Source organism: Sebastes fasciatus, chromosome 9, assembly GCF_043250625.1.
Source record: "Sebastes fasciatus isolate fSebFas1 chromosome 9, fSebFas1.pri, whole genome shotgun sequence".
Lineage (NCBI taxonomy): Eukaryota > Metazoa > Chordata > Actinopteri > Perciformes > Sebastidae > Sebastes > Sebastes fasciatus.
The window spans coordinates 17,131,184-17,149,237 of record NC_133803.1 but is presented as its reverse complement, the minus strand read 5'-3'; the positions used below and the strand labels follow the sequence as shown (position 1 = coordinate 17,149,237).

The window sequence follows — 18,054 nt, the reverse complement described above, 5'->3', positions numbered from 1 at the left end:
AATGGTGGTCCATATAGTATTAAAAAAAGGATTGGGTAAATTACAATTTTTTTTTTTTTTTATCATATGAGATTATTATTATTACACATTAGTAAAAAAATTAAACAAATTTATATTTTTTTAAATTTTCCCCCCTCCTTTTTTCACTGCCGTCCTTGGGAAACAGCAGCTTAACAACGTCGTTGCTAGGCGACACGCACATCACTGATGATTCTCTGTGAATGTTTCTTCAGTTGAATTGAATACATAGAGACTGTATGTGACTGAATTAAAGGTCCCATATTGTGCTCATTTTCAGGTTCATACTTGTATTTTGTGTTTCTACTAGAACATGTTTACATGCTTTAATGTTAAAAAAACACACGTTGTTTTCCTCATACTATCTGCCTGAATATGCCTGTATTTACCCTCTGTCTGAAACGCTCCGTTTTAGCACAGATAATAATGCACTATACTCACTTTTTTAATAGTCGTGTATCACAGCTGTTACCCTGCACTATATTCAGTTTGAACAGTTTTCTTCATCTCCTTGTATTTTTATATCTGGTATATTTTTTTGTACTTTGCACTTCTAACTTTTTTACTGCCTTTTTACTAACATGTTTTGCACTATGGAACTGTGATGTTGGAAACTTGAATTTCCCTCGGGATCAATGAAGTTACTATCTATCTATCTATCTATCTGTATATCTATCTGTCTATCTATCTATTTTGAAGGATTTGCAGCAGAATTGCATTGCTAGGCAGCAGCTTGGGTCCATGTGTACTTCCTGTCAGCTGATGACATTCACATATACTGCAACCAGGAAATAAACTGGGACACATTTAGAATGTTTACATTTAAAATTGTGTCATGGGTCTAAATATTGTATATTCGTGACATCACGAATGGGCAGAAATCCTGACAGCTTGTTTCAAATGCAGAGTTTCTGAATACAAGCTGTGTGTATTTCCCTGTGGATTGAGTGTTTCGATACTTTCACAGTATTTATATAGGACTTAAGCCTGCTTTATAATAAAAAAACATGAAAATCTCAAGTTTTTATATATGGGATTTATAATATGGGACCTTTAAAGCAGGTGCAGTAATCAACATGTGTCATGGAGATGTGTTTTTATGCTAATCATTAAAAACATCTGGGAAAAAAAGTAGAATGATGAATTTGGAGTTGCCCTAAGTCAGTGTTTGTCAAAGTGGGGTTCTGGGGACCCTCAGGGGTCCATGGCACTCTGTCAGGGGGTCCGCAAAATAATTTGCTATTAAAGCAGCAGTGGGTAGAAATGGAGAAAAATATGATGGACCATTTGCGCCAATAAAACAGGCATGCTGTGTCCATTACTCTCACCCACGTTAGCTTTGGGCCAACAGAAACTCTGATATGATTGTGACACACAGCAATAAGTTCATTATTTTTAAGTTGAAGCACTTACTGAAAGTCAGCTTTAGACTGGTAATTATAAATATCTGGATTTATTAGGACTATGCCAGCCTTGCTACTGTTCATTTTCTGAAAGCTTTTAAGATCAATTACTTGAAATGTTGGCTAAATGCTGTCAAGTTGAGCCAAAATGCAATTTGAATAAAATCACCCTCTGTTTAAAAGGTATAGAAGTGGTATTAACATTCAATATCATTGCAAATGTCCCCATTGTGGGACTCATAAAGGTTCCTCTCTTCTTATCCTAACATGATTCAAATTAAAATGTTTTCAAAATGTGTTGAGCATGTCTTAAGTATTTAGGTTGAAAAGTTTTAGAATACAAATTGTTCCAACGGCATCTAAGAGTACAAATGGTAGTAAGCTAAATCAGTGTTACGATTAAGAGGGGGTCTTTGGAAAATGTTCTCCCCTGTAGTGGGGTTCCTGGCTCAAAGACGTTTGAGAACCCCTGCTCTATGCACATATAAAAAATATTGAGACAATTTCAATTAAAAGAAAAAAAAATTAAATGCAGTTTTTGTTACAAACGATTTATTGACATCTCATTCAATAAGCAAACAGTACATCTAAAAAAAAAAAAAAAAAATCACTGCAGTTTTGGCACTACACTATACATAAGTGAGGTACTAAATGTGTCAATGCTTGGACTGATTTCAAGTCATCAGGGGAAAGCGAACCAAAATCTTAGTGGGTTTTAGAAAAAGGTAAATGATACCGGGGACACGAGAGAAGTCACGATTATGGACAGGCGGTTTGGTTATTTTCGAGACACACGAAATGGTAATCAAACGGTTCTCACAGCAAACGCATCACACAGCACAGCAGTGGGGAGCTTGCCCTCTCCCTTTCTTTTGCAAGAGTAGACGACAACAGGCTCCAATGCTAAAAGCTCAGCCATCTACTTTATCTCGACAATACCTTCTATGGAAAAAAAAAATTAAACTTAGCACTTCAAAAAATAAATAAATAAATATGTTTGTGCATATTTGCTATACCATGATTTACACATGCACAATGCATATAATCATATATAGATCAAACAGCCACACAAACATTGTGTGTTGCAGGTTTAAGTCTAATCTAAAGAGACCATTGCTCAATAGTCAGTTCTCTGTGGCTTGTAACAAACACTTCGCTATTGGGAGATAGCAAAGAGAATGTCCTACACTGGACATTGTGTTGGCTCAGAGTTGATACTTGGGACAGAATCCTGAGAAATGTGTGGGACAGTGGCTGATGTCTTCAAGCATCCCATAAAACGCGCACACGCATACACCCGTGCACATGCACACAAACAAACCCAAAAAAAGGAAGAAATAAAATCTGTACAGTAATGTTACAAACTGCAGGTCATTCATCCCTGCTATGATTGATCCTTAAATATTAAGTATAGTAGAAATGTAAATGAGCTAAATACATGAATACACAACTTTTCAATCCTTCTGTGTGTGCCACAACTCGGTTGCTTTGTGTGTCACTCTTCTTCCAGGGTGTCTTTCATCAGACGAGAGCTGGAGCATCCTCCCCAATGCAGGCTGGTTTATCTGTACCGTCTGGAGTCGTCCCAAACTGATACAACTGAATCAGAAACAAACACGATTATTACACGGCTGTGTTGAATACTAACAGACTGTTGCTATGGGCGCAGTTCTGATGTCGGACTCTGGCGGACCGTTTTTTGTGTCAAAATATTGATTTCTTCAGTAAGTAGCCGTGTAATAAGCGGGATAATGTACAGCAGGTCGGTCATTGTTGTGAAAGAATCCCCTTCAGGGCGATGAGAGAGCCCTCCGTGTCGCAGCATCGCCCTGTCGGGGGTTCTTTCACAACAATGACCGGCTCGCTGTACATTATCCCTTACTTGTTTGACTGTAAAAAGGCCGTATTTAGTAATGAATAATAATCAAGTTGTGTCTTTTGAATGCGTAATATTTGTGTTTCACGAACAGTGTGGTGTTAAAATGCTTTACCAGGTTTTAGGCATAGTAACAGGGGGAGACCAGCAAGTCAGTCAGGACCAGCAGCTGGTCATCTGTGAACTGCTGCTTATGTTGCTGCCAGTTGTCGTGGTGAGTCCGTCGGAAGTTTGACAGAGTTTTCTTCACAGTCATCTGGAAATCCACAAACACGAAAATTATGGCTATTTTTTCCATTTTTTATTCAGTGAATATACTGTATATATATATTAACAGTAAATAATTGACATTGCACAGGTTTTGTTGACAACAAGAGCTAGACAATTGGGGACAAAAATGAGGTTGAAAAATAATTCCACTGCAACAGTATAAAGTGATAAGTACACATACTTCAATGGGTTGTGTGTCATTCAGGTGAGCACTCAGGTCCATCAACAGCTGGGGCATCCAGGTGGGCACATCATACGGGCTGGAGAGAATACAAGCACTCAACCCGAGAACACCTGCATGGCGCCGCATAAGGTCTACGAAAAACAACAGGAGGGATTCCATTAAAATGAGAATATTGAGTGTATCATCACATATTCTACCGAGACAATTCCTTACCAGCTGAGGGTATAGTGTCCACTATAGAGCCGAGCTCCCTCTTCCTCTTCTTAGGCAAGCGAGTCTTGCAGAGAGCCTCGAAATGTGCCTGCATGGGGGCGTCCATGGACAGGAAATTGCACTGAAGGAAGCCGCTGAGTGTGGTGGCGGCCATTTCTCTTACCTAGAAAAACAAAGACAGAGACAGACTGTATATAAGAGGTGGACGTAGTCACCGTGATGTTAGCCACTGGTTTGTGGACTGCCGTTTTTTACAATGTTTACTTATGTAATAAACCAAGTGAGAAGTAGGGTAGTACATCATCTGTTACTTGGATACTTGAACGATATTTTATACTATATTGTAATTCCATAAACTTTAGAATGTAAAGTGCCCCTCATTGAACAACATTACAAATTAGCGTTAAGGCTAATATATACAATAAAGAGAGAACGTGGTCATTCCTGCGTCACCCAAAGATGGAGGGGCTTGGATTTTCCAGGAATCATACAGTCACAGGTGTCCTAAAAGTTCATCCTATATTCTGGCCATCATGGCGTAATCTAACTGCAGTAGCATCTCTGTCTGGTATTTTTTTACTGCCCATACGAACACACAAGGACCCATCACCTTACTGACAACCTCTTGCTGCACTGTATAAGACATACCAATGTCATTAGGCAGGGTGTTCCACTAGTGTGTACACTGGCCAGCTGGATGGAAATAGCAGCCAGCTGGGGACTGGGGGTGGATGTGTGTGTGTGGGGAAGCTTCTCTATAATGTGAGCTAAAATGGTCTTTTGCACATTTGATGTCTCTTTTCTCAGTGGAACTCTCAGCAGGAGAGGTAAACTTTGAAATGGGTATCATGCAGATCTTTGAGCAGCGTTCTCCAGAGGAAAGGCTTTTTTAGATTAAGTAGGACTACAGGGGCAAAGAGGTTACAGCTTTCCTCTGAGGTGCACTTTTAAGTTACAATGTTTTAATAAAATGTGTCTTGGCACCAGTGTCAGCTAGTTCAAATTCTGTGAACATATGTATTTGTCTAATAAAGGCGATCCTGAAGAAATGAGAGCAATGAAAGCATCACATCGCAGAGGCCTATAAAATCAGGCTTAGGTTAGTTTAAGAGGCCAAATAAAAATGGCTACTTCCATCCATCCCCCACTTCTCCTTTGTCTCTACTCCATCCCTCTCCCTCTCATCCTCCTTCAATCTGAACGTTATCTCCATAGCAACAGATTACTGCAGCCTGTGGTTTCCATAGCAACAGCTAGAGGACTGGAGGAGAGGGGGGGAGTGGAGAGCCAGGAGGAGAGTGCTGAATCACTACAGTGAAGCTGAAAGACAGTAAGGCTGCCTGCTGGCTATAGATGCACCGATCCGACTTTTTCAGTCCCGATACCGAGACCTGGATTTTGGGTATCAGCCGATACCGAGTACCGATCTGATGCCAGTGTTTAATTAAGAAGCTGTATGCCTCACTGTGTGGAAGTGACTGGGATCATTCTTTTATGTGTAAGGCAACATCAGACTTGACTTAAACATTGCTTTCCTAATTTTGTAAAACAAAATGTAACAAATAAATACATAGATATATATTTATTGCATTGTCATTTATTATTAAAATAAGAAATCGGACGCCAGCAACTTCAAAATTGACAGGAATTACAATTAAAGTGTAAACCTTTTTTAATGTAGCAACAAATTGGTCAAAACTTAAACAGGAATTAAAATTCCTGAATATAATGTATAGGATATACTGTAGATATTAGGGGTGTCGCGATATACCGGTATTGGCGATAACCGTGATATTTAAAAATGAAATATTAATATCATGTAAATAATACACATATGATAATATTGTGTGAATAATCGCCTCTTCAATCACATCTTTGTACAGTTATGGTTACAGACTCTCTCTCCACCTCCCTATACTCGTTTTTTTTAGTGTAATTAATTGGCTAAAAGAGAGACAAAACACACAATAAACGATTATCGTGTAGTGAAAATCTGATATCGAGACAGCCCTAATACATATAAAATTGAATTTAATAGATTGGTCCCATTGTCACTGATAACCGATCCAGCTATTTGAGACAGTATCGGCCCGATGTCCGGCATCGGTGCATCCCTACTGCTAGCATAAACAAGTATGTATTAGCCAATAGCTTGACGATCATTATATAGTCAGACTGCCATTATGTTTGTTCATCTTCCAAACCATCTCCAAGTGATGGTTAAGCCAGACTTTATTTAAGACTTATTGTTAAACAAATGAATGAAAGGTTGTTTTTACCTCAAGCTGCTCATCCTCCAGCAGTTGTACCACCAGTGCCCGGACATCATCCACTGATTTCTGGTCATTCATGAAGGTGAACAGGTTGTAGAAAACCATGATCTGGAGGTATGTGAGCACCGTGTAACGAGCGTGCCAGGAGCTGCTGCCAGCAATCTGCAACACACAACAATAAAGCCAATCCCACATCAATATCCTCTGAGCATTTTGTTTCACTAGAGGAACAGATCACGCCCTGGATGAGTCCTCTATTTTGCTTTTTTCCGTAATGGAGCTCCTCTTTCAGGGAACACCACTCATTTTGAAAATGTATACAATACAAAACGAGTTACAACGGTTAAATCAGAATTTGTGAGCATGAACAAGTCGATCTCCGCATGTGTGTCATACCAGTTCACAGCTTGGAATTGTTCAGTTTCTAATAGACTTTACATATTATGTCGGTTATTTCTCTTTATTTTCATGTGGCGCATCTGAAAATCGCCAGGGAATTCTCCAGAATACTGGCACAGTTACATTTTTCAGGTTTTATTCTCCAGCTGGGAGCTACACACTACTGTACTGACAAAATATGTAACAGATTCATTTAAGAAACGAATGTTCAGCAGGGCAGACTCAAAAACCTCATTCAGCTGTCATTCCCTTTGAACCTTTCATCTTTTTTTGCTTATTAACCTTAACAGGTTAGAAGATGTGAGGGTCTGTAAAAAGCCCAATCATGTGTGATGCAGGTGAAAAGTGGAATAACAGCCACAGCTGCCAGATGACTCACCTCCTGCAAGGCGCTGAGGACCATGGGGATCTGTTCTGTGTAAAGGAGTCCCTGAGACATCAGAGACAGACAGGTCTTTGCATCCCTCTTCAGTTCATCGTAACTGTCGTCATTCTCAACCGGAGCAATCTGGAACAGAGGACAGAGATAGGTTAACGGGGAGGCAGGCGTCATTTCAAGTCCCTGTATGGTATGATTGATATGATGACATTAAGATTTAAAGTCGGTAGTGATGAAGCTAGCGGATCAAAGATATGAATTAATGATTGATTGTTTCACCTTGAAGAGCAGGGGAAGCAACCGTAGATGCTCTGGGACGGCAGTGGAGAAGGAGCGACCAGCACTTGCAATCAGCCACTTCAGCACTGCAGATATTTGAAGACAGGAATTTTTATGTTTAAAGAATAATCTCTGCTGTTTATTGTTTCAACCATTCCTATAATAACCAGTATTTATTGTGATATCATTCAGAGTAATGGTGATAGATCCTTGACCCACCTGTTTTGAGCAGCTTGATGGCTTGCGTCCTCTCATCCTGCTCTCCCACCTCATTCTCCTCAATCACGTGGTTCTGGATCTCCTCGTCGCCCTCGGTTAGAGGCTTCAGCTGCACCAGAATTCGCTCTGTGAAGTCCGAGATGCGCGGGGAGGTGGTTGGCTGAGTGTACGGCAAGTTGACATCGATCATGAAGATGTACGTGAGCACACTGAAAAGGATACCAAATCAGTGAGGATTAGATGAGACACAAAAATACAGAAAGCATTTAAAAAAGAATGCAGTAATGGTTCATTCATGTTCACTAGGGGGAGTAAAAAGGACCTCACCTGCCAATGCGTTCCCGTACATTCTTGTAGACCTGTGTGAGTTTGGGCTCCAGGTATTGTAGCAACCTGTGGAGGAGCTCTGGAACGCGCCACTCCTGCTGAGCGAGGCCTCCCTGCAGCACATAGAGACGACTGGAAAGCAAAAAGAAGCGCAATCATCACAGTTTGTCAGTCACATCGACATCTGCTTCAGGCAGCAACCTTTCTACTCACCAGGCATCGACAAAGGAGCCCCCCTCTCCGTTGACTGGAGACTCCATTAGCATCTCAAACAGCCAGTAGAGCTTGCGCGGGTCTCTGCTCTCCTGTACGAGACAGAAACAACAGAGTCGTAAGGAGAGAAGGATGAGTGACACAAGTTTAACAAATGGAAGGATAAAGTCATGATTGGTATAAACGAAAAAAAAAATCTTACACAGGCTGTGGCAATGCAGGTGCCCCAGTCTGCATATGTTTCTATTGTGATGTTGGACAGGGCAGTACGGAGCAGTGGACACAAGACCTCCCAAAGGTTCTCAATCTGCAATAGAGCACAAGTGTATGTACTGTGTTTATTCGAAGATAGATGGTCTGAAAGGACACTCAATTTGAAAAAACACCATCAGAAGCCAGGACATGATGAAATTATATGTAGTTTTTTATTACATTTTATATGAATTCTATGACTTTTCCAATGTGGAACATCTAGCCACCTTACTAAGTGAGAGTTTAAATTCCATACCCTTGAGTAGCTCCAGTGCTTGGAGCCTCTGATCAGTCCAGAGATGATCTCCGCGACACAACGCTGTTTGCTCTCATGGGAGTCGGCCACCAGGCGCTCCATGTGTGGCCGCAGCAGGGGGAGAAAGACGTCACTGAAATTGCGAAACAATCCCTGGACAGAGCAGGAGAAGGGAACAAATTAATTTCTTTATTAACTGATTTTAGTTACCTTCTGCATTTAACGCTTATCACAGGAAATCTCACCTTGAACAAACAGAACCTGCGAGGGCTGAACTTGTCCTTGCCTTTACGATCCTCGAGAGAGAGAAACTCGATGAACTGGTTGATGAACACTGGGTCTGAGAAGTGGTCAAAGATGATCTGTTCCCGCTGTTAGGAAGGGCATGAAAACAAATTTTACTAGAGGCAGTTGAAATTACTTCACATTATTGAATGTGTTATATATTTTTCCTAGGTGGTATGCATGATTGTGCACAAACCTCTGTCATTTCCTCCCTGCTCAGGTTCTGTTTGGGCTGCTCCTCCAGTGGTGCATACATCATCAGTTTTCTAGAGAAAAAAATAATGAGGCGATGGTAAATAAACACATGGTGAAAGACGCTGTCTGACGGATAACAATACAGATAAATATATCAAGACAGCAAAAGACAGTCAAGTAAAGGAAATAAGACATAAAATGAGAACCTTGGCCAGGAGTAGTATCCCCAGTGGGTCTTTTCCACAAACGCACAGCCATCCCAGTCCTTTTGTGTGCGTGGCAGGCTGCTGGCGTTGTACTGGAGCCACTTGTTGTCTAGACGGTCCCCTGCTACAATACCACTTAGCTCCTTCCCTCCACCTACCATAGACGAGTGAGATGAGTTTTAGAGACTATAATAAGGGCGCTTTCACGAGCCAACATTTAGTCCGTTTTAATCAAACTCTGGTGCGGTTCAACCCCTGGTGTGGTTCATTTGGGCAGTTGCGAACGCATTATTCGTACTCTGGTGCGGACCAAACAACCAGTCCGAGACCGCTTGTGAGAGGACCGTCTCCAAGCAAACCAAAACGCAGGCTGCCAGAGATTTGTTGAGATGGACACAGGTAAATGTTAACATGAGTTGGAGAGGACTGAGTTGGACTTCTGAAAAAGTCCAAGTCAGTCCGATGTTTGCTTGACATCTGGGCGGAAAACAACACACGGAATATGCTAAATAAAGTCCACAAAAATAATGACGTTTATGAAATCATTCAAGATAAACTGAAGAAGAAAGGATTTGTGTGCACAGTAGATCAGTGCCGAGTCAAAATGAAAAAACAGCAATATATCAAAGTCTGTGATTCCCTGTATAGCAGCGGCAGCTCTCGAGACAAAAAAAGATAAGTATGCTCTTTTGTACACAACCCCTCGGCAAATAATTTTTTTGATTTGGTCCGCTTTAATTTGTGCACTGTGAAACCAAACCAGACAAAAATAGAAAACAATCACTTTCCCTGTGATTGGGACCAGCCAAACGGACTACGGCTTGTGAAAGCACCCTAAGAAACACAACAACTGTTATATTCATCCACAGGAACACTTGACAAACAAAACCTGATGATTCTTACAAAGCTCTGAGGGGCTGACGGGGATTTTCTTATGCAGCCTCTTTATTTGCTTCATTATCCCTGCCACGGCCGATATCGCCACCTAATGGAGAAAATAAGACATGTCAAACAAAACGGCCACAGGAAAGACTGGAGTGCATCCATATGCTGTAGAATCACAGCACTGCTACTACATGTCTCATAATGTGTGTGTGTGTGTGCCACACCTTGCGGACATAGAGAGAGTCATGGTTGAGGCTTTTCACAAAGAACGTAATAGCAGGTGGTGGGAGTTGGTGGTCATCTCTCAGCAGCAATGACAGGAAGCCGATTGCGATGTGTTCGAACTTCCAAGGCCTAGAAAATGTTAAACAAAGCAGGTGTTACAGACTCATAAATACATATAAATGGGATTTGATGAAGTAAATATGAAATTAACGAACATGTTCCTGTTGTTGACGAAGTCCAGCAGATCACCAATGAGCTGCTTGTATTTTCTACAAAAAAAAAAAAAATAGAACAGTATTAGTATTTTATGCAACTAAACCCATCTTGTTAAGGTTGTATGCAGAGTAAGCACATCCTCTAAACAGATGGATTATGTGTCAGTACTTTGAAGATTTTAAGTCTTAATATTCTGCAGGGCCTAAAGACCGTAATGTGAACTGGAGACTCCAAATTGAGCCATTTTATATCAAAATAGTGGCTCAAAGAGGGGGAGCCGAATTCAAGAGGAGGTCTTTTGTGTGGTGATGATTCTTTGTCTTGTTCCTGATGTGAACTCACTCAACAGACTCTGAGTTCTTGAGCTCCTGCCTCTCCAGAGCCTCTGCTGCTTCTTCCTCTGGAGGAACAGGCTCTTTGGGAACAGGGTTTCCAGCGATCATCAGTTGTTTGGCCACAGCACAGCACTCAGCAGGGATCTAAAGGGAGGAAAAAGATAAAACATATAGTAACAGGAGACTTCAGAGACCAGGTCCAAAGCACACTGGAGCACACGGATTTAAGGCAATCAACTTAGACGACTAGCGTTTCGACGCCAACTGTGTCTTCATCAGAGTCAAACCGATCTGAGACTCACATTCTCTTAAATAACCTCCCCTAGCTGGGAACTGATTCAGCATAGGCTGGAAAAATGGGGTTGGTTTGACTCTGATGAAGACAGTTGGCGTTGAAACATTAGTCTTCTAATTGCCTTAAATCCGTGTGCTCTTGTGTGCTTTGGACCTGGTCTGTGAAGTATCTCCTGTTACAAGATTGTCCTATTCTGTGAGCACCAGACAGGCCTACTATTCCTTGTGAAATGGTTGAAGCGCGTCATTATTATTATTATTTAAACTTAATTAAAATGGTAAAACAATGATGAGTATTAAACAAGCATTTACACTGAAGACAGTAGGCTTCACAAAAAACTAGGGTCCTATACATGCGTTCCTAGGACTGCGGTCCTGAAACTGCAGCTTCCTCTATTGCAGGAACATGCTACTCAGAATATTACTTACATGTATATGTAAAATTGCTGAATCACTGTTAAATCATCTGCTGGATAATTCAAAAGGGGCTTTGCAACATTTGACGTGAGAGAAGGTTCAGACTGTCCATTCATAAAGATTAGAAAGCCGTGGGGTGTCTCAATTTATTGAGATATGCTATGTTAGAAACTGGTTTTGACTAGATTTGTTAAGAGAAGACAAGATAGCTGAGAGGAGCCATAAACGCCACTCTTTATGACCTTGTTTTTTTTGCAACTTTGCTATAACTTCAGAATTTTTTATTTTTAATTCAGTGTAATTGGTGTGTGTGTGGTGTGCAATGAAGCTCAAAATCATATTTTAATGTTTTCATGCCTTAATATTTGGGAATTAATACAATTTCACCACATATTTTTTAGATTATGTCACTCAGAGCTAACCTAACCTATGTTATCTGTATTATTGAGGTTCTACTATCATAGGTAGGCAGATATCACAATTGCCTTTGATTCTATGATGAATCTATGAAAGTGTTCTTCGTGCTTTTTCCTTACAGAGAAGTCGACGCCGATGGTCTCATACTGCCGATGGATTTTGTCTGCGAGGTCATCGAAGAGCCGCACAATGGAGGGCTTCTCCAGAGACATGGCTGAGCTGAGGCCAGAGCGTACGACGGCGGGCCATGTCAGGGCAATGCAGTCCCAGTCGTGCAAATTGGCCAGGCACACTCCGCTGTGATTCCCCAGAAGACAGTACAAGGCACCCTGGAGACGTACAGAGTTAATGTTATTGAGAAGATATTACAAATTTTAATCTTGAAAGTGTAAAACTTTTGTGTTTCTATGTTGTAGAGCAACATAGGACTGTCATACTTTGAACTGCTGCTGTGTGACACTGCTGTTTTCCGGGTTGAGAAACTCTAGGACATGGGGGATCAGATCTCTGCAGCAGAAATTGTAGGTTCCCAGTGCAGTGTACAACACATTTTGAGCTCTGCTGCGTACCTGGAAGGAAATAAAAAGTAACATTTACTTAATGTGTATTAAGAACACTAGTCAAATGTATTTTGGATTCATGATGTGTAACAGGAAGCTAATAAATGCCTTGAATAAGATGTAGATAATGCACTGCTGTGGAGTGTCCTGTTGAACTCACTTGACTGTAGGTGCTTGTGGAAAGCCTCAACAGATCTCTCATCAGCTCCTGGTGAATGCTCCTGTACTGACACCCTTCCACTGTCAGCTTTCGCAGCTGATAAGATACAAAGATTCAAAGTTATAAATGCAAAAATACAATGATACCCAATAAAGTAATTTCTCCATTAAGGACATACCTCATGCTGGAGCATGACTCGGTCTATCAGCAGAGCTCTGATGTGCTGCTTTCTGCCGTGAAGCTGCAAATACAACGGCAAGGCATTATACACTTTGAATTGTCAGTTTTAAACATAGGATGTAATATCAGTATCACTAATGTATTTGATGTAAGCGTTGGGGAGAGAGTGCATGGTTTTTAACCTCTTCCCAGGATAACAGTGGTACAGAAGTACAACAAAATGTTAGATTTCTCACTCGGTTTTCCATTGATTTCTTCACAAGGTTGAAGCTCTTCCAGCGGGAGTCAAACTCATGTTTGTGAGAACCTTTGAAGTGCAACAGGTCGCTGATGATCTGAAAGGTAGCGCAGACAAAAATATTGATTAGTGATGGGTGATAGCTGGCAATAGCCAAGAGACTTTGAAGGATTCCAGATGGAAAACATGATTCAAATAAATTCAGGGATAACCTATGTCTACACAATGTCCCATGCAGCATATCATAATGCACTGCTCCACTGTTATTAAAAGATATCATGTGAGTGTATGTTTTGTTTGAAGGATTTGTGATCCAGTGGTATACAGCGGTTTTGTAGACATGGGCCAAATATATCAGCAAATGTTTGTAAAGGGTGGCAAAGTGCAACAGGGCAAATTAGCCTGAACCCTAGTACTGTATTGGCATTATTATTCAACACAAACAAATAAGAGTATCCAGGCTATCATGTTACTGCCAGCCTACCTTGATGATGGAGAAAAGAGACTTGGTGTCATCTTCAGAGTGCTCCAGGATGTAATCTGCAAGAAGAAGTAAAGGAACTCAGATGGCAGGGCCGGAGACCTACATTATACTGTGAGCTTGCCTGTTAAGATGAATGTGACTACAACATGGTTAGGGATGTAGCTGTAGAACAAAACAAAAAAAATAAGACCACAAGTCGAAGAGAGAGTATAAGTGAACACTTACGCAGCAGCTGTCTCATCACTTTACAGACGGCATCTCTGTAGTTCTCTCTGGACACATCTGCAGGTAGAGATAATATTACAGTGTCAGATTATACTCCAACAATCCCTGTGGTTTAAATGCCTTGTGATAGAATCATTTATCATCCAACAGTTCTTAACACTAGGACCGCCAGGCTCTTTAGGGGTACTATTTTCAAAGAGCGTCTGTATCCTTTTGTTCACGCTGATGAGCCAGTAACGCCTCATCAGACAATGAGCTTAAGAGCCATCTCTTAAGTGCATTGTGACGACTCAGGCTGTGCCGCTGTGTTTCCATAGCGCAGCAATGACGTCAGTCGATACGTAGCCCCCACAAACCATACACAGCTTATCTAACAGTTACAACCTACATAAAACTGGTATACTCTTAGCAGTGTAAAATGTGCTATTTCCGTATAATATCTATTTTTAGAAGAACTATTTTCACGCCGCCACCCACAGAATAATTCCAACTTTAGAACCACAACGTTAAAAATCGTGGGCTATGGCGGCCCTGGTGATAAAAAGTGACTTGCGTACCATACTGCGCTCCAGTGTAGAGAGTGGTCTCATCTAGATTCACCATACTATGGACCCTGGGGAAAAAGCAGATTCAAAGCCAAGTTAAATATTTAAAATTCAAAATGGGAGTCTGAAAACAAAGTTAGTGAAATAAAAATGTGCCTCAAAACATCTGTCCGATATTAAGTCCATCCTACAGTCCTTACAATTATAAATATATAAGTGATTTTTCTTTGTTTTCAGTATTAAAATGTGCAAATCCAGTAGGCCTTCGATCCATATCCGTATTTTAATGGAAAGTGAGCCATCATGAGGGGATTTAGGTGCTTCTACTGAATATACTTTCTTAACAAATATGAAATCGACAAACTTCTTGGTCCCTCCCTCCAGAAGAAACCCCGCACACATGCCAACTGTTTTCCTAAAGGTGACTTCAACTAACATTTGTTAACCAACAGTTTCTTTCTCTGGTTTTCTTGGACAGGACAGAGTTTAGTATGTGAATGCAACTGCTCACAGTTCAGGGATGGGCTCTCCTTTCAGTGGAGGCATCAGACTCCCAGCTCCTAGGAGGCAGTGTTGAATAATGGTCAGGCTCTGCAGGACGTCATCTCTGAAAAACACAAAATCAAAACATGTATCATATATATAGGAATCAGAATGTAATTTCTGTCGATAGCACAGGTTAACGCTCAGACTTGTTCCTCCATACCTGCTCATGTCCTGTTCTCCCTGTGCAAATCTCTGAAGGCGCTGCAGTTCAGGCTGGAGGATCAGGTCCAGTAAATAAAAAGCAAAGGAGGTCTCCTCAACACTGGGCACATGCCACCGGATATCCAAATTCCACAGGTCCCCAGGCCGACCCCAGTCCTGCATGGGAAAAGGACAATGAGCAAAGCTTGTACTTTTTATACATTAACTAGTCAGGTAGAAATGTCAGGCTGCATTAATACCACCTCATAAAAGTGAACCAATTTGTTTTTGTGGCACAACTCAGTTATCCACTATAAATGTTTAATCAGGAAAAAAAAGGGGATTTTTTCAGATCTGGTTCATATGCGGTAATATATACCAAATAGAACGTGAATATTTGCCGATGCAACTTTAATCCAAGCACATGAATTTGCCAGTTGGAGAGACAGCGCGTCTTGTCTCACTGGTAAAAATGAAAAAAGAGGGAAAAGAGCACTAAGAGAAGGACATAGCTGTATTTTTGTTCATTTTTTCTTTGTTGTATTACAAAAGTTATGTCTCTCCCCTGCTCCATTCAATACCGGGGTCATTGCCTTGCGGCCCTATGCAAATAGCCTTAGCATAGCCTTTCTGTACTTTTGTTAATTTGGCTATTTTTCTATAGGGTACATAAAACTTAAACTTGGAGGGAAAATACAGCCCCCTCTTGGTGCCAAGTCTGTGTTAATGTGTTGCGCAAAGAAAATGAAATGTTGATGGCGCCTTTTTTTGCCTTGGCTCAAACTACAGTCATTCATGTTGCACATTCCACTGAAGTTAGACATTATTGGCTGTACCGCAGAGGGCCAGCCCTACAAATGCAAAAGTCTGTCACTGACTGACTGAGTGTCCCCTAGTGTCCTCGCCGGACCTGGTGTAGCGCTGGATTTAACATTACAGACATGACCACTGACTATTTGTGTAACAATTTAACCACAAGTTCATAGACTGACCATACACTGTCCAGCCATATACTCTTGTTTATCTTCTATCGGCACACCCTAGACAGTAATCCAGCAATGTGATCTACTATCCATGCCTCCACCAAGGAAGCGACTTAATGGGATCAAAGTACGGGCTGTCTCACAGACAGGATCGGACAATTAATCAAACCAGGTCACAATGAGAGCCTGCTGAGAGTTGTATGGCTTATCTGGTTTAAGGACAAATGTCTGTGACCGCAAGGGTTTCATCGTTTCTAATACACAATCTCTCTCTGGTTTGGGGGGATGATAAGAGCAGTATGCTGCAAACATCACAGGTTTAGTCATGAAGTTTCAAAACACAGATTTACCCGGCAGATATGTGGGACAAAGTAAGACCATTGTTGGTTACAAGTTGAAGAAAATGTAATACTGATTTGATTAAGCTTCCGAAATGTAAAACCAATCAATATTAGTACCTTGATGGGTAAGTAGTCACTGATTGGTTGGTGGAAGCCTCCTGGCATACTGCAGTACTCTGTGGGGTAGATGAGGGCTGAGGAGCGAAGGATGTGGTGCAGCAGGTTGCAAGCTAGAGTGTAGCCCTGCTTACACTTGAGGTGGAGGGTCAACTGCAAAATCTGGACCAGATTAGAGCGATAGGGCAGGACCTTATCACCATCCACCCGGGTCACCTGAGGTGCACATATCCAAGAGGGAAAAATATAGTTAAGTATAGAATTATAAATAGGAGGTGTTGGTAAATACAGGAACTTAGGGGTTAAGTTAGTAAATCATGAGTGGTCTAAATCACCTCAGAAAGTAGCTGAAGATTCCACAACAACTCCTTGTCAAGCTCTTCCTCATTCAACACTTCCTCATCTGTTTAAAAATAAAGTGTGCGTCAGGCAAATGACAAAGACTCATTGAAAAAAAAACATGACTCATGCGTTTGAAAGCCTCCACTTATAGAAATACTTATTCCAGTGTAGTGAGCACTTACTTTCAGCGATTTGGTTTATGGCATTGCAGCAGTGTGGCACAAACACCTTGAGAGACTCGGCAGGGTGACACTAAAAAAACAGAAGCACAGCGAGGATGAAGATAGTAAATTAATAAGCTACAAGAAAGTTGATGCCCACATGAGGAAGTCTGAGTGGACTCACTTTGGAAGCAGCTCTGCACATGTCGGCCACCATTCTCCCAGCTACGCGAGTCTCAAAGATGTTGGTGGTTGCAAAGTTGAACACCTTTTCCAAAGCCACCTGATAAAACAAATGTGACAAATGTGTTCATATGTATATACAGTATATACATGAGAATAAAAAAATGTGGAACGAGATAAGTGTGTGAAAAGTCTTAACCTTGAAGATGTCCAAGGAGCACTGTGTGAGGATGGTGCTGAAGGTGGAAGACAGGCCGAGCTCTACCAGACTCTCCAAATGAGTCATTTTCTCCGTTTCCGTTTCCTCGCGAGTTTGTTCCAGAGTGCTGCTGTCGATCAGGGCAAAGCATCTGTGCAGATAACAAAAAGAAACACTCAAGTTGTCAGTCATTTCTGAAGGACACAGACACAAATACAGCAGACATATTTCCTCATGTCTATTTAAAATAATAATCTTTTCTTTTTTTTTCTTCAGATGACATTAATTACATAACTAATAATGTTCTGAGAAGAAATACGTTAACATTTTGCTATGATAGTTGATTTTTGCAGTGGTTTATTCTTGCGGTCCCCAGTCGGTAGTCCTTGCATGTTAAATGTGTTGGTAGGATGAGGGTTAATGTTCTTCATCAAAACTCCACGTACCTGTCCATGAACTGAAGCACAAAGTCTTCAAACTCAGCCGAGGCGGAGCACATCTCTCTTTCCACCTGAAAGTCATACAAAAAGTATGAAAAAGCTATACACAAAGATCATTTAACACCTTGCATGTATTTATTGACGAGGCGAGGAACAATAACAATAGTGATTCA

The 18,054-nt window shown here is 41.1% G+C and overlaps 1 protein-coding gene across 2 annotated transcripts in view; it reads right to left on the bottom strand.

Moving 5' to 3' along the window:
• Window positions 1-1,956: 1,956 nt before the first annotated feature.
• psme4a (proteasome activator subunit 4a) overlaps window positions 1,957-18,054 on the bottom strand; it is a 31,946-nt gene continuing 15,848 nt past the window's right edge. For both annotated transcript variants that reach the window (XM_074646307.1, XM_074646308.1), the window contains 35 exons: window positions 17,888-17,952; window positions 17,442-17,592; window positions 17,244-17,342; window positions 17,081-17,150; window positions 16,892-16,959; window positions 16,557-16,772; window positions 15,135-15,292; window positions 14,940-15,035; window positions 14,441-14,496; window positions 13,884-13,940; window positions 13,659-13,714; window positions 13,173-13,271; window positions 12,935-12,997; window positions 12,757-12,852; window positions 12,474-12,605; window positions 12,156-12,365; window positions 10,916-11,052; window positions 10,573-10,626; window positions 10,357-10,486; window positions 10,151-10,232; window positions 9,248-9,401; window positions 9,043-9,112; window positions 8,807-8,932; window positions 8,562-8,714; window positions 8,256-8,360; window positions 8,054-8,145; window positions 7,841-7,972; window positions 7,514-7,722; window positions 7,295-7,380; window positions 7,016-7,144; window positions 6,244-6,399; window positions 3,965-4,127; window positions 3,749-3,882; window positions 3,413-3,553; window positions 1,957-3,020 (listed from right to left, as the gene is read on the bottom strand). In XM_074646307.1, coding sequence (XP_074502408.1) covers window positions 3,419-3,553; window positions 3,749-3,882; window positions 3,965-4,127; window positions 6,244-6,399; window positions 7,016-7,144; window positions 7,295-7,380; window positions 7,514-7,722; window positions 7,841-7,972; window positions 8,054-8,145; window positions 8,256-8,360; window positions 8,562-8,714; window positions 8,807-8,932; window positions 9,043-9,112; window positions 9,248-9,401; window positions 10,151-10,232; window positions 10,357-10,486; window positions 10,573-10,626; window positions 10,916-11,052; window positions 12,156-12,365; window positions 12,474-12,605; window positions 12,757-12,852; window positions 12,935-12,997; window positions 13,173-13,271; window positions 13,659-13,714; window positions 13,884-13,940; window positions 14,441-14,496; window positions 14,940-15,035; window positions 15,135-15,292; window positions 16,557-16,772; window positions 16,892-16,959; window positions 17,081-17,150; window positions 17,244-17,342; window positions 17,442-17,592; window positions 17,888-17,952 — 3,939 coding nt within the window. In that variant the 3' untranslated portion in view covers window positions 1,957-3,020; window positions 3,413-3,418. The remainder of the gene's footprint in view (window positions 3,021-3,412; window positions 3,554-3,748; window positions 3,883-3,964; window positions 4,128-6,243; window positions 6,400-7,015; window positions 7,145-7,294; window positions 7,381-7,513; window positions 7,723-7,840; window positions 7,973-8,053; window positions 8,146-8,255; window positions 8,361-8,561; window positions 8,715-8,806; window positions 8,933-9,042; window positions 9,113-9,247; window positions 9,402-10,150; window positions 10,233-10,356; window positions 10,487-10,572; window positions 10,627-10,915; window positions 11,053-12,155; window positions 12,366-12,473; window positions 12,606-12,756; window positions 12,853-12,934; window positions 12,998-13,172; window positions 13,272-13,658; window positions 13,715-13,883; window positions 13,941-14,440; window positions 14,497-14,939; window positions 15,036-15,134; window positions 15,293-16,556; window positions 16,773-16,891; window positions 16,960-17,080; window positions 17,151-17,243; window positions 17,343-17,441; window positions 17,593-17,887; window positions 17,953-18,054) is intronic.